This window comes from Zalophus californianus, chromosome X, assembly GCF_009762305.2.
Source record: "Zalophus californianus isolate mZalCal1 chromosome X, mZalCal1.pri.v2, whole genome shotgun sequence".
Classification (NCBI taxonomy): Eukaryota; Metazoa; Chordata; class Mammalia; order Carnivora; family Otariidae; genus Zalophus; species Zalophus californianus.
Genome location: NC_045612.1, coordinates 96,024,587 through 96,045,719, shown reverse-complemented (window position 1 = coordinate 96,045,719; position 21,133 = coordinate 96,024,587). Strand labels below are relative to the sequence as shown.

Genomic DNA, 21,133 nt, shown 5'->3' with positions numbered 1-21,133 from the left:
TCTCAGTACATTAGCAGCACGGGGGTCCAGATTTGACTTTGGGTGGTTTACTCTGGACCATTTTGGCTGTAATGCATGAATCAGGCAGAATTCATGGCTTGATTTTCACTTTCATCAGCTAGAGCTTGGCTTTGCAGAGGTAAGGACAGTAAAGAAACTTAGGAGAATAAAATGACCACTGGGGTGCTGAAGGACAGCACTTCAGAAAATTCCAAATGCTTTTTCTTTTTCTCTTCATTTTTTTTTTTTTTTAAACGGGAGCATAAGCTTATTCAATTTTCAGTATTTTTTTTTTCTGGACAGGTAAATTCGCACTTTAATGTGGTGGTTGTCTGGTCACTTTATTATAGTCTGCTTTGCAGGGCAAAAAAGAAAGGCCTCCTGGCACCAGCAGGTCCCTCGTTAGCACACAAGCAAAGCGTTCACCTTTATATCTAGCGTGTGAATACCCGACTTCATCGTCTTCTAGCGGTGAGTCTCCAGATCCTACAATAAAAAAGAACAGAAACTGCAGCAAGGAAAGCCAACTGATATGGACGAATATTTCGAAGCATTGCTTTGGCACAGTCCATGCAAGAGGGGCAATTAGAACGCAGAGCCGAGAGTGAAAGCTTCTGTGGCCATTCATGAAGGGATAGGGGACCTCGCAGAGGGAACCTGGCTGGGCTGAGATTGCCAGAGCCAATCAAAATGCACCTCCAACTGATTTTTGGCGTCACCATGTGCCAACTGAAATTCTGGACTCAGGACAGTAAGTCCACTGCATTCTGGGAAGACACCAATGTGTCTATGAATCTCACGCCAGGGGAGACGCAGTAAAATGTGTGTGACTCAGACATGGCCTACGGTTTCTCCAGCAGTCAAAGAAAACTCAGCCTAACTGAGTATTTGTGGTACCTGAAAATCAGTCTGTCCTGTGAAATGAATTTGGGTGGAGGCTAAGGAGGCAAATCAAATGTCTTATCTTAATGACAAAAGGACTACAAAGCTACTTTGATGTATCTGTAGGGAACGAGGGCCGAAAGCAACAATCTGGATGTTTATTTAGAGCCTCCGACCAAGGCATCGCTCAAGTAAAGTTTCTTAATGAGTCTTGCTACCCTTGAAAACCACAGCTCCAGAGAGAAAGTCTGTATTTATTTTTAAAATTTAAACTCATTTGGAAGTTGGAACTGAATCATTTTTAGAATATTAAATATTAGATTCCAGTAAGTGGTAGATTCTTCGTCTTTAAAGTAGTACCAGGGCCCAAACTTCAAAACTGGAGGCTTAAATTTACATATCATATCTTTCCCTCTAGACTTCCTGGTCTGATCACTGACCATGGCGTTGGCACCATCTTGGTCACATGTTTACCTATAGGGACCTGCAAGCGTTACAGACAAGGACAAGAACCCTCTCTATTATGAGGTTTTTCAAATCCCCATACAGGATAAGTGAAGGAGTAATGGTCCCTGCTCCACATGTATTCTTTTTTTTTTTTAATTTTTTATTGTTATGTTAATCACCATATATTACATAATTTGTTTTGGTGTAGTGTTCCATGATTCATTGTTTGTTCATAACACCCAGTGCTCCAGGCAGAATGTGCCCTCTTTAATACCCATCACCAGGCTAACCCATCCCCCTACCCTCTTCCCCTCTAGAACCCTCAGTTTGTTTTTCAGAGTCCATCATCTCTCCTGGTTCGTCTCCCCCTCTGACTTACTCCCCTTCATTCTTCCTCTCCTGCTATCTTCTTTTTTTTTTTTTTTAAATATGTTGCGTTATTTGTTTCAGAAGTACAGATCTGTGATTCAACAGTCTTACACAATTCACAGCGCTCACCGTAGCACATATCTTCCCCAATGTCTATCACCCAGCCACCCCATCCCTCCCACCCCCCACCACTCCAGCAACCCTCAGTTTGTTCCTGAGATTAAGAATTCCTCATATCAGTGAGGTCATATGATACATGTCTTTCTCTGATTGACTTATTTCACTCAGCATAACACCCTCCAGTTCCATCCACGTCGTTGCAAATGGCAAGATCTCATTCCTTTTGATGGCTGCATAATATTCCATTGTGTATATATACCACATCTTCTTTATCCATTCATCTGTCGATGGACATCTTGGCTCTTTCCACAGTTTGGCTATTGTGGACATTGCTGCTATAAACATCGGGGTGCACGTACCCCTTCGGGTCCCTACATTTGTATCTTTGGGGTAAATACCCAGTAGTGCAATTGCTGGATCGAATGGTAGCTCTAATTTCAACTGTTTGAGGAACCTCCATACTGTTTTCCAGAGGGGTTGCACCAGCTTGCATTCCCACCAACAGTGTAGGAGGGTTCCCCTTTCTCCACATCCCCGCCAACATCTGTCGTTCCCTGACTTGTTAATTTTAGCCATTCTGACGGGTGTGAGGTGGTATCTCATTGAGGTTTTGATTTGGATTTCCCTGATGCCGAGCGATGTTGAGCACTTTTTCATCCACATGTATTCTGGATGAGAGATAGAATGGAAATTCAAAGCTGGAAGCTGATGAAGGCTGGACCATGTCCATTTGAAAAAGGCCCCGACTCCCCAAAAGAGAAGCCCAGTTCCAAGTTCTCCTTTGCTCTGGGATTCTTTACTTGCTCTCTGGCTGCCCGGACAGGTACAAAGTTACACAAACTGTTCCTTCCTCAATATCAAAAAGTGAACAAGAAAACCAGTATAACCCTCCGGGAAAGCAATCTAGGAACATGAATCAAAAGTTTAAACCCCATTTAAACCCCGTTATCCAGTCATTCCACTTCTGGGAATCTATCCCAAGGAAAGAATATTAAATATCGGAAAAAATTTCTACACATAAAGACTTCTTTGCGATGTCACTTATAATAGCAGAAGACTACAAACAGACCAAATAGTCAATCCTATGGTTAAATGAACCATAGTAAATTCGTTGGATTCATTGGATTGTAATGTAATGTAGCCATTAAAAATAATGTTTATAAAAAGATACAATAGTGTGGGAAAAGCTTATGTTATAACATTAAGTAAACAATGTGTTATAGCAAAATTATACAAATGGTGTGATTTATAACAATGTAAAACAATCAAATTCAAAATAAACAATGCATCGAAGAGCCTATGATAATTGGATGTTTTTCTTCTTTCTTATTTAAATTTTCTACTATAAACATGTATTACTTTCACAATGGAAAATAAACTTTATTATGCATGTAACTCAAAGAATCTTAGTTCCTAGAAAACATTCTGAATATATTAGAAGTGTTTCAGAATCTGCTGTCCCTCCCCTCCCACCCTGCCCCCATTTCTCTCCACGTTCAGAGCTGAACTGGAATTCTCTAAGAACTGCTGGATTCTTCATCTCCTTGTGGCCTATCTCCTAATAAGTGTCAAGAGATCTAGTTCATATTAAGAGCGCTTCCCTCTTCCCCCGAGTCATCCTGGCCTCCATACAATCTACCTAGGCAGTAACAGGCTCTGGACTTATTCCTGGTTCAAAGCAGACAACTGTCACAGGTTGGGTTCTTTGGGAAGTACCTTTGGGAATGGAGTTCAGGGCACAGGAGGTTTATTAGGGATCATCAACACCTGTGAAAGGGATAAGAAGGAAGCAGGTTTGGACAGAGGGAGAAGTCGAGCTTTGATGACAGCCCAATGACAGCCTCTTGGGTTGGGCGGAAATGCTGAGGCTTTATATCCCTGCCTCGATCAGCCACTGGATAGGGCCCATGTTGGAAGGACGTGAACATGGGCCACACACTCCTGACAGCAGTGGCAGTTTCTGAAGGGGCTGAAAGCTGATGACTGGCCGAGACCAGGACTGCCTCCAGTGGAGACCACTGGTCCTTCCTTGAAGGAAGATCTGGTCGGGGCATCTCCATGACCACAACACTCGCTCATGGAACAATAACTCAAGATGTGTAATTGCAAGGGGGGTTACCCTCCATAGAGAAAGGAAGGGACCTAGTAGAGAGGCAGGTGCACCTGGGGTGCACAGCCCCATTCTGCTGGTACATCAGCATTCTAAGACACCTTTGTCACATATTATTTATTATAGAGAAAATTTAACATCTGACCACAGGGGAATGAGCAAACAAGTTATCCTCTATCAACAAGCTATTATATAACCACTAATCAAGTTTGGAATAGGGAAATGTGTATGAAATACAGCTACGCAGGGGCGCCTGGGTGCTCAGTCGGTTAGGCGTCTGCCTTTGGCTCGGGTCATGATCCCAGGGTCCTGGGATCGAGTCCCGCATCGGGCTCCCTGCTCAGCGGGGAACCTGCTTCTCCCTCTTCCTCTCCCCTGCCCGACTTATGCTCTCTCTCACGCTCTCTCTCAAGTAAAAATAAATAAAATCTTAAAAAAAAAAAAAACAGCTACGCAGAAAAGCAGATACTGTAAACTATATACAGAATGAAGTATAAAACTACACACATATATATAATATTATAATACTAACACACGTATGTCAAGTTTGGAATACAATAAGGTAGGATTCCTAATCAGTGGGGGAAATGGTCAATAAATACGCTAGGATTAAATGGATATGCATATACAGAAAAAAAATAAGAGTCCTATCTCGCACCATACCAAAAAACCATTTCCAGAGCTTACATTTAAAAGCCAAAAATTTGGGGAAAAACGCAGAATGTCTGCATGATCATGAGGTAGGGAAAGACTATTAAATTAAACGTACAAACCATAACCTATAAAGGAAAATATTGCTATACTTCACCACACTAAAATGTAAAACTTCTGTGCAATAAGAGACACATAAACAACATTTAAAGACAAGCACCAGGCTGGGAGAAAATATTTGCCACCCACAGAATACAGAATTACTGGGGCACCTGGGTGGCTCAGTCGTTAAGCATCTGCCTTCGGCTCAGGTCATGATCTTGGGGTCCTGGGATCGAGTCCCGCATCGGGCTCCCTGCTCAGCGGGAAGCCTGCTTCTCCCTCTCCCTCTGCCCCTGCTTGTATTCCTGCTCTCGCTGTCTCTGTCTCTGTGTCAGATAAGTAAATAAAATCCTTAAAAAATAAAAAATAAACAGGGAAGAGAGGAAAGGAGGGAGAAAAGGAAAGAAATGGGGAAGATGGCTGGAAGAACATACCAGAAACCTCCATGCTCGAGCAGAACTCATGGGTGAAAATTTCCCCTTTTTTTCTCTGCTTTTCTGGTTTTCTCCATTGAGCCTGTCATTACTTTAAAATTTCCAACAAAAACGTACTGAACAATCGTGAAAGACTAGACATGGCGGACCATGGTATTTAATATCTCTGGTTCATCCCACACCATTGCAAGTCTTCACATCCCAAAGCCTTGATACACATCTAAAAGGACTGCCACACAAGCAAGTGCAGGACCAGCTGACAGGAGCTGGGCTTCTATTCTCTGCTTTGTGAGTTTCCTCCACCTCCCCCTCACTTGCGCACACATAGTTCCCACCGTGAGCTCTGACCCTGCTCGTTGCCTCCCGGGGTGTCAGGGGTAAACTCTGTCTGTTAAACCACTAGCTCAAGTCAAGACCACGAGTTCAACTCAAGTGTCATTTGAAAAGCGTTAGATGTTTGCCCAAAGAGAAGAAACCAACAGGTTACACCCTGACGAGAGTCTTTATAATGAGGCAGAAGGAGACACAAACATTCTCACTACCGCTTTTACTTAAGTCAGAGACTGCAAGGCAGACATTGCAGAGTACCTCAATTCAGAATCCTGGCAGAGGTTACCCTGATGAGCAACTTGATTAGCAGCAGCTCACGGACATTGGTCCACTCAGCCCCGCTTAGATTCCCAACCCACTAGTATGGCTCTCCCTAGCACTGACAGGCCAACAGCAAATGACCGTCTCAGGGTACAAGAACAAGTATTCCCGGGAAGAGTGGGCCCCCCAAAAGCAAGACCAATTTGGGTGCACCAAAAGCTGCTGATCTCCGGCCTGGCAGCCATTCTCCTCTTTTTTCTTGCTAAAGACCCCCAGGTTGTGTTTGGCAGCAATGTGCCTTTCCCCAGGAGATGGACAACGATGACTTTAAGTCAGAAATCACCCTCTGCCGGGGCGCCTGGGTGGCTCAGTTGGTTAAGCGACTGCCTTCGGCTCAGGTCATGATCCTGGAGTCCCGGGATCGAGTCCCGCATCGGGCTCCCTGCTCAGCGGGGAGTCTGCTTCTCCCTCTGACCCTCGTCCCTCTCGTGCTCTCTGTCTCTCATTCTCTCTCTCTCAAATAAATAAATAAAATCTTTAAAAAAAAAAAAAGAAAGAAATCACCCTCTGCCAATGACTATTGCCGGGGTAGGCACGAAACCCGGGATTGGCCAATGACAGGTAAGAAGAAGTCCGATTTGGGGGGATGGGGAATAGGGGAAAGATTTTCTCCCTGATAAAAGAGAGAACTGCTCAAGGAGAAAACTCTTTTGCCCTCTTTCCTCGCTCCCTGCTTTGGAAACTATTGTGTAAGGGTGAATGCCCGAAGCCATGGCAACCCTTTTGCAACCATGAGATAAGATGTTGGGACTTATAAAAATTTTCAGCTGAGGATGGTACAGTGGAAGGATAACAAGAATGTGGGGTCTGTGGTATACTTTATTGGGCCACTAAATCAAGCTCAGACATCTTACCTCCAGACTTCTTGTTAGGTCAACAATAAATGTCCCTTTGATTTAAGCTTCGGTGAACAGCATTGTTTATTACTTGTAACTGAATGTATCCAAACCGATACACAAATGAATGGGAAATTTACTGCCTATTACTGACAGGGGATAAAAGAAGGGAAAAGAACTAAATGGGTATTAGCCATCCCTCTCTGAAAGTGTCCAGTTTATATTCAGCCTAAACTCACACATCAGCTTCTATAAAAAATAACCAGTCTACAAAATGGACCTACTGAAGGATGCCATAAGACCAAAGACTAACTTTCGTTCAGCAGATTTTACTTACTAAAGTTTAATAAGCAGTAAAAGAGATTCAGACGTACTGGGGATGTTCCACAGGGTTACAGTGAAGAGAAAGAAAAGAAGGAAAAGGGGGGGTGGGGTGGGGGAGGACAGAGGAAGGTTCCCTAACACATTCTTCTTGATTTATGAAAGTCTATCCCTTTAGAATTCTGGATAACTGAGGTTTTATTATGACAACCATTAATCAGTCCTCATATGGTTCAGATTACCACTCTTTGGAAAGAATGCTTCAGTGCTTCTTCCACACAAATACAAATTCTACATTGGCTCAGAAATCAGAAACTCGGTGCCATGAAGGATTCTGTCCCTCAGCCATACCTGGAGCCAATTCCATTTATAATTCTGCTCTCCTTGCAGAAACTTCATCTACTTCAACAGATTTCCAAAGAAACAGCCACTCCTCTCCCCCAAAGTTCAAATAAGGGTCTTCTGGTCGACTGCATCCCACCCTATCATTCTGAATGTCCATGTATCATTGAGGCACCAAATCACTCTTAAGAAGTATCTATTATATGTATTAGAATTACATCAGGAACTTAGATTTTAGACAGCTAGTAGAATGCTCCTTCCATCACCCTAAACGTTTTCTCATGTTGGGGTGGGGGGAGCATTTGAGACTAATGAAAATGTGGCCAATTTGCTAAAACTGTATTTCTTTATTGATTGTGATACATGATCCGAATTGACAGATTTGCTGGTTCTGTGTTATATTTTTAGCTCAAAGGGTTGGGTTTATTTTTCAGTTATTTTGAAGACAGCGCTGCGTTCTTAATGTTTTGTAGGAAATTTCTGTTTTTCCCTTCATCATCATTATTCTAAATATACTCTTTTTATTATCAAGAGTCATCATATTAAATAGCAAACTGCATCATTAATTTTATACTGAAAGTCAATAGCAAAATAAAATTCTCTTTACAGTAGAGATTGTTAGTCTGAGTCCCTGGCCTCCTAGAGGATCAACGGAAAGGCTTTGTGTGGGGAGTCCATGTACCTTTTGGTACATAAATACACTTTTTATTTTCAGTAAAAATAAAACTTTAATAAGAGTCTGTGATCCAAAAAGTATTAAGAACCACAGTTTTACAGCATTCTTTTTTTAAAATTTTTTATTATTATGTTCAATTAGCCAACATTCTTTATTTTAAAGCATGTTGGAATGTTTACTGAAGGGACACCTGGGTGGTTCAGTCAGTTAAGCGTCTGCCTTTGGCTCAGGTCATGATTCCAGGGTCCTGGGATGGAGTCCCACATGGGGCTCCTCACTCAGAGGGGAGCCTGTTTCTCCCTCTGCCTGCCATTCTCCCTGCTATGCTCTCGCTCTCTCTCTCTCTCTCTCTCTCTGACAAATAAATAAAATCTTAAAAAAACCAGCAAGGTCCTTTATAAAAAAAAAATGTTTACTGAAGAAACATGCAGTATCTCCTTGATATTTGACTCATTTTAGTATGGAAGAGGAGAGACAAATATATCTAAAACAGAGATAAATGCTTACCTTTATTAGACCTTACTGTTTTTCCCCTAGATTTTGATGTTGAAGGAAGCTTTCTGAAATGATGGGAATATTTTATATCTCTGCGGTCCAACAGGGTAGCCCCTAGCCATAAGTGGTCAATTAAGCACTTGAAATATATGGCTAGTACAACTGGGCAACAGAGTGCTTTTATTTCATTTTAATTTTAATTTTAATAGCCACATGTGGCTAGTAGCTACCATATTAGACAGCATAGGTCTAGACTTAAAAAGAAAACTACGACGATAAATTATGTCTCTAAATAGCTCAGTGGTGAGAACCATGTCTAATATGTCTTGTCTACCTAGTATATGATTCAGACTTGGTAGTCAACAGATGTAGGAAGGAAAGAGAGAAATTCCCTTAAGTTTCTTATGACACATAAATCATATGTCCTTATGCTTATGTGTCTGCAATGGTTTATCCTACTCGGTACAGCTTTAGTACATGAATTTGAAAAGTGACAACCCTGGAGAGCTCTGGATGTTTAGAAAAAGGTATTTTTTAACTTATTTTATTTTATTTTATTTTTGGGGGGCGGGGAGGGGCAGAAGGAGAGGGAGAGAGAGAATCTGAATCTCCACACTGGGCATGGAGCCAGACGCAAGGCTCAATCTCATGACCCTGAGATCATGACCTGAGCCAAAACCAAGAACTGGATGTTTAACCGACTGAGCCACCCAGGTGCCCCAGAAAAAGGTATTTTGTACTATTGGAAGCCATAGGGTATTTATTTGTGGGAGCCAGATGATTTAGTGCTAGCAAATGATTTGCCAAAGGGGTTACACTGCAGCCACAATAAAGTGTAAAGGACATTTGGATGGCTTATGAACAAAGATCAAATCCAGGGCATTGCCAGGAAAACATAGTCTATAGATGAAGCCAAAGATATGACTGTCAAATCCTTCCTTAAATCAAGATGGTGACTCAGAATCCCTTTAATCATACAATAGGCCCCTGAAAGAGATGAAGGATGTGTCTCATAGATCCTCTCCACCAAACAGAAAAAGAGTCTGTATCTATAAAACTTGTTGGGTATATGGCTTTTGTCCAGTGGAGTGAACTCCAAGAAGATTCACAGGAGACCCACAGTGTTCTTAATAAGTTATACATACAGAAATATCCCTGGCATGACTGAGGGGACAGAAACATTACAGAATGAGGGGAGGTCTTTGGACTTTCAGAATTCTCCCGTCAGGAAGCAGGCTCACGGGACTGCTTAGCTATCAATAGGTGTGACCTTTCATGAAAAAAGAAAGCATGCTCAGAGGGTGGAATTAAGAGCCCAGAGGGTGGAATCAAGAGCCCAGAGGGTCGAAAACCATAAAGAATCCCTTTCAGGGACACCTGGGTGGCTCAGTCAGTTGAGTGTCTGCCTGCGGGTCAGGTCATGCTGGGATGGAGCCCCACATCAAGCTCCCTGCTTGGTGGGGAGCCAGCTTCTCCTTCTCCCTCTGCTGCTCCCCCACTTGTGTGCTCTCTCTCCATCAAATAATAAAATCTTTAAAAAAAAAAAAGAATTATTTCTAGACTGGGAGGCATGACCAAGTAACTACCAAAATTTGGGCAGCTAGGTTTCAGAATTTTTATAGAATAGTGACTACTTTGTGCCCCCAATTTAATCTCATTTTTTTTAAATGATGGAGGAGGGAGTACAATCCTGCGGAATACATGTGTTTGAGCATCTTGTGGTGCTAGATTTTACCTGAGACCGGATCCTTGCTTGGCTCTTTTTTGCTCCCCTCCCTCACTTACAGGTTTTCCGTGAGAGCAGTCCGTCAACAAGCCACAGGCTCAGCTTCCAGGGAACCAAGTTAAGACAGCCATTGAATCTCCCTAAAACTCAAATACCCCAATTGGCCATGCCTCATAGGGTTATTGGAAATGTTAAATGGCATATGTATATGTTTTTAAAATACCATATTAAAATAAAATAATTACTACCATCCTTGGTTTGTTTTAGAGGCTTCTCATTGGATGGTTCATAATCACATTTTCTATTTAATTCCGTGTGTATATATTTTAGGCTTCTACTGCCCTGAGCCGCTGTGCACGTAAATGAGCTTCTGGTAAAAATATTAAAATGTGACAAACTTATATCTGGCCTGATAGGTTTTTCAAGAATTTTTTTAATGCATTAAGCATCGTCAGGAATCTCAGTGCTACCGAAGTTTTCTCTGTGTGTTTTCAAATTCTTCCATCTAAACATCTTGTATGGTGTGTGTGTGTGTGTGTGTGTGTGTGTGTGTGTGTGTGTGTGTGTGTGTGTGTGTGTGTGTGTGTGTGTGTACACACTGTTTTTTCAATAACCACCAGGAAAAGCCACGTACTCAATCCTCTCTAGTAAAATAAACTATTGTCAAATTTAGCCTATGGATTCAGATGATCAGTTGACAAAATTTGCTTTGGGAAAAAGTGACTTTCAGGTTGAATATATTACCATAGCTTATCCTTTGAGGCAGGAAAATCTCGGTGGTTCCCTATATGCCTTCATAATCTCAAGATCTTTACAAAGTGAGAACCTACAGAAAGTTATTTTATTGCTGTGAAGTATTACTCCTGAGTCTCTCATTTTGTGGCTCTTGGTAGCACATATGAGTGTTCAAACACTTTGGGGAACCCTGAGGAAGGGGAGACAAAGTGGAGAGTGGTAACCCTTCTCTCCTCCATGGGTAAACTTACAAAGGTTTCTTAATATATGGGAGGCCACTGAGGAAGCTCAGGATTGAGTCCTACATGCATGACTGGCAGGCAAGACCTGCTCTGTTAGGTCTTGGCAAAGTTTTGAGACAGACGAGAGATGTCCAGGAATTGTGTATAAGTGTGTGTGTTTAAAGGAGTCCAGTGGAGACGACACTTTAGCTTTACAAGAGCATCAGCTTCAACTTCAAGATGCAGGCCCAGAAAAAATATGCCGAGGGCCAGAAACTATAAATGAGCCACACTTCCTTGGAAGCCTTACTCCTCTACATCAGTGGCAGGCCAACAGATGAAAGGCCAAAGCTAAGAAAAGGGGTGGGGGGGGCAAGTACACCAAGAAGAGACTTTTCCAAGTGGAACACGTGGATCCAGAAAGATCGATCTAAACCTTTTGCTAATCATGGGGAATAGATGGAAGGAAATGTTTATTACCAGTATTTGGGGGAGCACATTTACCAAAATGTTCAGATGGGACAAGTTCCCAGCACATCTCAGACATTCACTTCACCATACGTCCCCCTCTTTTTCTTTCTCCATCACTATCCCAAGCCCCTCACATGTGCCAACAATCAACTAGAGTTGTGTGTTTCAAACTTTTAACCCAATTTAATGGGTCATATGGTACTTTTGTAGGGAAACAGAAGAGAATTGAAAATGTCAGGGTTTGCAAGTGTCCATGGATAGATAATGGCTAAAGAAGATGGGGTACATATACATACATGTTATATATGTAATTATATATTACAGAGTAATATTCCACTCTGCCATAAAGAAGCATGAGGTCTTGCCATTTGCAACAACATGGATGGACCTAGAGAGTATTACACTAAGTGAGATAAGTCAGACAGAGAGAGACAAATACCATATGATCTCACTCGTATATGCAATCTAAAAAATAAAACAAACAAAAAGCAGAAACAGACCCATAAACAGAATAAACTGATGGTTGCCGGGGCTGGGGGGGGGGGTGTGGGCAAAATGGGCAAAGAGAAGTGGGAGGTATAGGCTTCCAGTTATGGGGTCAACATGTCATAGGGATGACAGGTCAGTGGTATTGTAATAACATCGTATGGTGACAGATGGTAGTTACCTTTGTGGTGAGCACAGCATCATGTATAGACTCGTCTAATCACCAAGTCCTGCACTCAAGACTAATGTAATACTGTATGTCAACTATACTTCAATTTTAAAAAAGAAAATACCACGCTTTGTTACATATATTATAGATGAATACTACTTTGCGCAACTTTGTTTCAATTATGTGGGTGTGTATGTGGGAGGATGTCCCCAGGTTGCAAGAGACAGTCCCATTTTGTGTCTGTTGTCCCAGCATTATCAACAGCACTCCTTTTCACACTCAAAAGTGGACAATAAATAATACACTCACCCTAACAACAGGCCACGGTAGAATATATGTCTTCTTATAGGTCTTAGTCAAAATAATTGGGAAAACAGTGATTCTGAATATTTTGAAAACCCACAGGTAACGGCCTTGTCTTGTTAATTCTTTGTTTCTCCCCTCCAAATGAAGGCATCAATCTAAGAAAGGCTTCCAAGAGCAGTGACGGAAGCCTTCTCTTGCCCCTGATTTGTTCAGGACACGGATGTCCTATCCCACGAAAAGGCAAGCAGGTCCTGAGTTTCTTCAACCACCCATGGCCATCCTGGCTGGCAGGACGCAACTGGAAGAGCCCTGGGATGAAGTTCCAGCTCCTCTACGAACTGTATGTTCTCGACTAGGGAAGCCACTTTCCTTTCCTGAGCCTCAGTTTGCTCATCTATAAAAGGGAGCGACCATAGAGTGCACTACATGTTTTCCGAATTATGTTCTCTCCCAACATCCCCACCTTCAACCTGGAGTTGGGATCACTGTAGTCAAGCAAATCAACTTGCCCTCCTCCTCCCCCTCCAACTAGTCGTAAACAATTAGCAGTGTGCAGCACCAAACTTCACCAGCCTCTCTCATGGTCATTGCCTTCCTTTAAGTCCTCGGTGCCACCCCAGGAGGTAGTGACGACCCGGGGACTAGAACGGAAAGCTGGGAGGACAGCGGCCCTTTGCTACCTTGCTCGCGACGGTGCTCTGGGCTCCGGGAATGAAGCGAATATGAATGGTAAGAGGAAGAAGGACTGAACTCTTCTGACCATAAATCTTGTCCAATTTCACAACCGCTGGTCTGTCTTCATGCCTTCTTCGTGCAGCCAACCTGAAAAGGCCCTTCCCCTCCTTCTTAGTCCCTTGCCTGTTTTCAACGCTATTTCAAAGCCTGGTTCCTCTAGTTTGCCTTTTCTAATCTTTACTTTATTATTTTTTTAAGATTTTATTTATTTGAGAGAGAGAGAGAGAGACACAGCGAGAGAGGGAACACGAGCAGGGGGAGTGGCAGAGGGAGAGGCAGGCTTCCCACCGAGCAGGGAGCCAGATGCGGGGCTCGATCCCAGGACCCTGGGATCACGACCCGAGCTGAAGCCAGACGCTTAACGACTGAGCCACCCAGGCGCCCCTCTCATCTCTACTTTAAATTTTCTTCACGTTGATATGCTCTGTTCACAGCTTTCAATTAGGACTGGTCTTATATTGCTTTGGATTTGCTGAAGTCATTTCGGATGCGTGTCCCCATGCCACCCATGTGGTTCTAGTCTGTCTTCCCAGCTAAACATCAAACTCCTCGAGGAATATGGTGGGGTTTCATTTCCCCTTCCTGCCCCAGTGAAACTAACCAAAGTACCCCTCCACCAAGAGGCCCTCAGAAGGGTTCTTCCCCTCAAGCCTTCTGTTCGAGCTGCTCCGCCAGTGTCAAATGAGACACCCACCTCCCTTGGTGAAGGCTGTACTTTCAGAAACAGATACTGTATTTAAGAGTCAAGAAAGCTGCCCAAATAAAGTGGCAACTGGTACATCATTCTGGGCACTAAACCAGTGGTATAATTTACAAAATTCTGGCACATCATGGCAAAACTGAGAATAACAGGATTCAGGAAAGATAGTACGGAAATAAAATAAAATCGCAGCACTGTGTACTGAGAATGGTAGGCAGCAAGCCTTTAAATGCACAGCTAATGATGGGGTGCCCGGGTGGTGCAGTCGGGTTGGGCGGCCAACTCTTGGTTTCTGCTCAGGTCGTGATCTCAGGGTCCTGGGATCGGGCCTAACGCTTAGTGCTAACGCTCAGTGAGGAGTCTGCTTGAGACTCTCTCTCCCTCTCCCTCTGCCCCTCCCCTCCCCGCTCTCTCTCTCAAATAAATAAAATCTTAAAAAAAAATAAATCATTAGTTTTTGGTGTAGTGGTGACTAATGTAACATAATAAAAATTATTAAAAAAATAAATAAATGCACAGCTAATGATATTTTAATACAGATCAAATGGCAGATAGAGAGAGAGATGGAGGGAGAGAAGAGACTGAGGAAAGACACTTCCGGGAAACAGCCCTCACTTGAACCTCGTGAGAATGTCTACAAGTGACAGGTTGCAGCCTGCTCGGCTAAAACCTGAGGCTTTGTCCTTCTGCAACATTCTCTGGTTCCCTGGCAGAGGATGGAGCGCCAGCACCCAAGGATGAAAAGCTGGACTCAACTTGAAGCCTTCAGGCATGATTTATTTAGCCAGGTTCACCCGTGACAGGAGGCAGAATGGTTGATTTTCCTTGATTTTGCAAGCACGCAGGTTCTATGCAGTGCCCTTGAACTGACAGTCACACAGTAGCTGCTGTCAGTTACTACTCTCTTCACGGGAGCTGTGGGCTCTGGGGGAAAAAAAAGAAGGTGGAGCTGAGCTGAGAGCCATTCTGGTTTTCAAAATAATAATCTGCAGGCCTTGCACAATACTTGCTGGGAGAGTCTAAGCCTGAGGACACAAATGCCCGGTGCTACCCGCTGTCTAGGTGTGAGGGGCATCTACTGTGTTCTTCTATGTGAAACAAGACGCCTCCTTTTGGAGAATTGCATATTCTCCATGCCACCCATGTGGTTCTAGTGGAGATGGCTTTATCCTCGCCCCTGACCACAGGGACAATCAGATCCTCCAGAGGATTTGCCTCTGGTGGTAAAAAAAAAAAAAAAAAAAAAAAAAAGGAAGATAAGAGCCCTATAGTTGCCAATGACAAAGGTTAGGTCTCAAAGAAAATGCCAATCCACGAGAATGAAGTCACCAGAGAAAAGCAGAGACAAAACAGAGAACGCGGGAGATAAAGAGAGATCCCACGGTATATGAGTATTTGAGTCCTTGGCTCTGGTGTTCTTGGGCCCACCAGCATACCCCTGCCTTTACATAAAACAAAATCTCCCTTTGGCCATGGCTAGGTCAAGATGGGTTTCTGTTACTTGCCATCAAAAGTTCTGACTTAGGGGCGCCTGGGTGGCTCACTTGGTTAAGCGACTGCCTTCAGCTCAGTTCATGATCCCGGACTCCCGGGATCGAGTCCCACATCGGGCTCCCTGCTCGGTGGGGAGTCTGCTCCTCCCTCTGACCCTAACCCCTCTTGTGCTCTCTCTCTCACTCTCACTGTTTCAAATAAATAAAATAAAATCTTAAAAAAAAAAAAAGAGTTCTGACTTAAACAGTAGACCATCTATTCACATCTGAATGAAATGAATGGCCACAACGTGTGGCATGACATCTGGTTTGGAATAAGAAATTGGTCTCGGCATAATCACCTCCAATTCCTTATTTCAAAACAATACCATAGCTCAGTTTTAAAACACATATGTGGGTGCCTGGGTGGCTCAGTCGGTTAAGCGTCTGCCTTCGGCTCAGGTCACGATCCCGGGGTCCTGGGATCGAGTCCCGCATCAGGCGCCCTGCTCAGCGGGAAGCCTGCTTCTCCCTCTCCCTCTGCTGCTGCTCTCTCTCTCTCTATATATATATATAAAAAAAAAAATAAATGAATAAATAAAATACACATGTACGGGGCGCCTGGGAGGCTCAGTCGATGGAGCGCCCAATTCTTGATCTCAGCTAGGTCTTGATCTCAGGGTTGTGAGTTCAAGCCCCATGTTGGGTTCCACACCCCAAAACACAACACATGTGTGCTGTTGAGCAAATTTACTGGGACCAGCTTGATTTTTAATAAAATACATTAGATCAGGATAGGTTAAAAAAACAGTCAATACGTATTAACACACTGTACACAGAAAAGGTTTATGAAGCTTTAGTTTCAGTAATATATATATATATATATATGCATATATGATATACATAATATTTCATTGATTCTAGGAAGCACCCTTTTTACATTTAATTTCTGTGAACTCACGATGATGACCTTTATAATCGATGGAAGGGCATAACTGAATTGGCATCACTTTTTTTTTAGTGGTACCTAAAATCATGGTGCCTCTGACAACCGAAAGAGTCTTAGATTGGATGACATACAGTGGGCATGTATGTGTATGTTGTAGATTGTGATGTAAAATATATTTTCTTCTGCGGGTAGCAAAGAATTTGAAAATAACTACATTACAGAACTTATCTAGGGATCCCAAATTGATAATCAAACAGAGTAATCTTTGCTAAATATCAACTAAGGCATTTATCTACTCTCATACTTACATTATGCCTTAACACAACCAGTTATACAAAGGGTTCCCAAAATGGCTTCCTTCTCATAGAAACCCCGTGATCTTCACAGGGAAACTTCCAGTAGCAGAACAGGCAAGTGGGGGCAATATATTGGATCAATGGGCTTCTGGCATCATTCAACAAATACCACATGTAGCTTCCTGCCCAAAGAGAGGCACAGGGTGGCTTGTAACCCTGCCAAGATTTCGGGCACTGCTCAGAGGGCAGCCCAGGTGCCTCCCACCGACAGATGGCAGTGTCCCAAAAGCGCAATTTAAGTCAGTTGCTTATAACTTACACTTGGTTTTCCCTTGGAAACCGTATTATAAATGGTGATCAGATCCCCTGAAGAGTCCACAAGAGTCATCTTGAGTCATCACGTAGTGGAACTCTAGATGTTCCTGGGGTGACTCAGTACTCACTACAGGAAGAGGACATTCTCCTCCCTCTAGCGCCTGCAGCATCCCACATCTGCTGCTCCCCACCCCGGCCCTGGGACACAGCACTCAGGCTCATTCTATTCCCAGTACAATCATCCTGCTAGCTGGCGGTCTTCACCTGCTGACCTAGGGTCTAACAAAGAGACTAATATGGATGTGGATATTTCTGTGTGTGTCCTGGTTTCTCTTATTGAGAATCCTCTCAAGAGGTCCAAGAATTCAAAGCTCAGAAATTCCAGATGCAAACACAAATTCCCATTTTTATGTCTTGGCTGCCGTCAAGGATGCTGCAACTTGTCAATACAGGAGCCTGCCGGCAATTTGGCCTCTTCCCAGCCCCTTGCTGGAGAAGGGCCTGCAGTGACAAGCTCCCCTTGTCCTTCCTCCAGCAACTTAAGTCTTCAATAAGCCCCAGGGTCAAGGCAAGATTGTTTGCAGGGAGGGCACTGGTGGAGCTGGTCAAGTCCCCATTTGCAGGGATGAGGCCAGTTCTCAGAAACCATGGGCCAGTGAAGAAGGAAGTACACACCCTCATATCTTTCTGAGCAATCTTCCACCACTCTGACGAGCAGATACAAGTCCAGTATAAGAAGGAAATGGCCAAAAAAAAGGTAAATGAAATGAAGTAGCAGTGATTTCTCTAACCTTTTATCACACAGAAGCAGCTCTGTGTAGCACGACCTTGTTCCGCCTATTGGCCAAAGTAGACACCAGTGAGTCCCAACACAGGTGTTTACGGCTTGTAAGGAGGAAGAAGAACCTACTATTTAGTGACCAGACACTACCCCAGGCACTGCCCTGCATGATTTGCATAAAGTATTTTATTTAATCCATGTATTCACATGAAGCCTCTCCAGAGAGAATGGAAAATGGAAACACACTATTTTGCATCCCTTACAAAAGCTGTCGGTCAATTGTTTGGGTGGTATTGGTCTTTGAAAGTTTTTCCTAGATGTATGGTAGTCATGTCACATTCAAATTATATACAGCATAATCAAATCAGGTATGGAATCTTTTTCATCATTAAGAATGCTTTGGGGAAGCAAGACACGGGCATTTTTAGAGCATGAATGCAGATGCCTCCTAGAACTACCACTCTTCAGTGAGATGCTGAGCAAAGAATTGCAAATGAAAACTAAAGGCAGTCAGGAAATGGGAAACATTTTAGCAAATTAGCAAAGGCAACTCTGTTTTATTGTAAAATCTTGAACAAGTGATGGGGTAGCCATCTCCACTGAGAATTTTCTAGTATGTGAACTTGAGGAGGTATAAGTGTCCTCTGACCCACCAAATTACTAGATTGTGCTGGTCTAATTCCATAACATACAGTTAAAAGTAACTATAGGTTGGAAAGGGAATCAATTTCAAAGTCAAGCAAGTAGGACTCTATTTCAGGCAGTATTGGGAGGCATTGGAGCCTGATTGTACTCATCTAAAAATCAACTAAAAATTCTGAATTTTTTTGTTTACTTTTTGAAATCCATCTTGAGTTTGCAAGAAAGAAGTGATAGTCAGAGGCCAAAACCTCTGCACAAGCAGGAACCTGGTCAGGTTTCATTTCCGTGGACTAGGCCCACTCAAGATTGGCAGTTTCAGAGGAGACCTCCCTCTTCCCCTCATCACTCACAGAGAGCTGATACACTAAAGGTCTACACACTCAGTATAAAGAGTAAGCTAGAAATAAATCCATTCCATGTACCAGGCCTACAAAGAAAAGTTCTTGTCTTATACCCTGGCACTGACTGGAAGATGAAAAAAATGAAAAAACCCTCCCAGGAGAATATAACTACACTATTATAAGCATTTATAACTACACTATTATTGCTATTATATGATTACTAAAGTCTCACTAATAATAATAGTTAAAACCACAGTGATACCATTGCAACACCCAACCAGTTTGGGAAAAGATTAAAAATCGAACAAGATCAAGTGTTGACAAGGATGTCGAGCAGTAGAAACACAGTGGCGGTAGAATTTTTCACTGGTGCAGTGCCTTTAGGAAAGAATTTGGTATTACTGAGCAAACTCAAAGTTATCTACCAATTCCACTCCTAGGTATTTATTCCAAAAAAATTCCTGCACGTTGTTCCAGGGAAATGCACAAGAATCTTCCTCACAGCACTGTTTGTGGTAACATAAAACTATCAAGAACCCAAATGCATGCCAAGAGTACCATGAATTAATTATGGTATATTGATGCCATGGGATTCTCTATGTAGTAATGTGAATGAACAAACTAAAACTACATGCAATAATATAAACAAATCTCAAGAATCTAATGTTGAGTGAGAAAAGCACGTTGCAGAAGAATACATTCAGGACAAGCCCATTCACACAAAAGTTAAAAAAAAAAGCATGCAAAAGTAAATAATATATTGTTAGAGATATAAACATATTCAGTAATACCATAAAGAAAGCCAGAGGAATGACTAACCCGAAGCTTGGATATGGGTTACTTCTGAGGTGATAGAGGGGATAGACTCCAGGAGGGGGGGTAGCAGAGACTTCAAGGTAACCCTTATGCTCTTTTTCGGTGACATTCTTTTTATTAAACTGCTGGTAGGGACAGAGCTATCTGTTGTTGTTGTTATGACTTTACCCGTATTATATATTCTTTTGTTCTACTCAATGTTTAATTAAACTTTTTTTTTTTCTTAACCAGACCAATTATAATGTCTTTGATGCAAAAAGTTTGTTAGGTTGGTTTTTCATTTGTTTGCAATTATAAGAACTTGTTTATCCTCAAAGTTCTTAAGAATGACCGTTTGGGCTTCAAGTAAAAGGCATGCTTTGCCAATGAAATTAGAGAGTCTTAGATCTGGAAATGCTCTCGGAAGATAATCTGATGCAGACACCGGCTTCAAGGACAGACTGTCCCAATGAAAACTCAAAGTTTGGAGACAGTGCCATCCCAGGCTACTCTCAAGCGGCTTTCAACATTTTACCTCTGAGATGGTCCGCAGTCCTTCCTTAATGTCTACCTAAACACTTTCTTGCTTTATTTTTTTTTTTAAGATTTTATTTCTTTATTTGAGACAGAGAGAGAGAGCACAAGCAGGGGGAGTGGCAGGCAGAGGGAGAGGGAGAAGCAGGCTCCCCACAGAGAAGGGGGCGCCGGATGCGGAACTCGATCCCAGGACCCTGGGATCATGACCTGAGCTGAAGGCAGACGCTTAACCGACTGAGCCAACCAGGCGGCCCACTTTCTTGCTTTAATATGCATGCCAATATCCTACCATTGTCACTACCAATGCTCAGGAGAAACTTTCTGTGTGGTCAGATACATCTGGGAAAGGGCTGAGGAGAGTGTATCAAAGTGGACAGAAAAGGCCTCTTGAGGCTCAGGCAACAAAACTGGGCCAACTGGAAGCAAGGCCAACTCCTTGAAGTCACTCAAGCAGACAATGGAACTTCCCATCTCTGCAGTGGGAAGTTGGGGCTCTGAATGGAGACTGCCCAGGGGAGAAGGACCCAGAAGTGCTCTGATCACCATGGCAAGATGGGAAGGGATTTGAAGTCTAGGAAAGAACAAAAGGAGAAAGGCTTATAAATTAAATCCATAAATTGTATTTTCCTGAAGAGATGAGAAAAACTTTACGAGATCAGTAATATCTGACCAGAGTGCTCAGAGTGTGGGGAAATAGATGCAGAAGAGTCTTTCAGGAAAGCCAAGCGACCGTACGCATGAAGATCCTTAAAAATACACATGAACCATACAAGTATCGAATCATTATGTTGTATAATGGAAACTAATATAATATTATGTCAATTATACCTCAACTAAAAAAAAAATAAGAAATCAAAAAGGAAAATAAATACACATGAAACTTTAGCCAGCCACTTTCAAAATTCATCCTAAGGAAACAATCAGGTAAGTGTGCACAAACAAGGATGTCCGCTGTGATGGTGTTTATATTAACAAAAAGTTGAAAATACTCTAATGTCCATCAAGAGGGCACTAGTTAGG

At 42.7% G+C, this 21,133-nt stretch overlaps 1 protein-coding gene across 2 annotated transcripts in view; it reads right to left on the bottom strand.

Annotated features, from left to right (window-relative positions):
• The window catches only part of SRPX (sushi repeat containing protein X-linked), a 118,564-nt gene that overhangs the window by 70,086 nt on the left and 27,345 nt on the right, over positions 1-21,133 (bottom strand). Inside the window, exon 2 of one of the 2 annotated variants that reach the window (XM_027608889.1) lies at positions 427-486. The exons of the other annotated variant lie outside the window; for it this stretch is intronic. Within the exon in view, the coding sequence (XP_027464690.1) occupies positions 427-486 (60 nt within the window). The remainder of the gene's footprint in view (positions 1-426; positions 487-21,133) is intronic. 2 annotated transcript variants of the gene reach the window in all.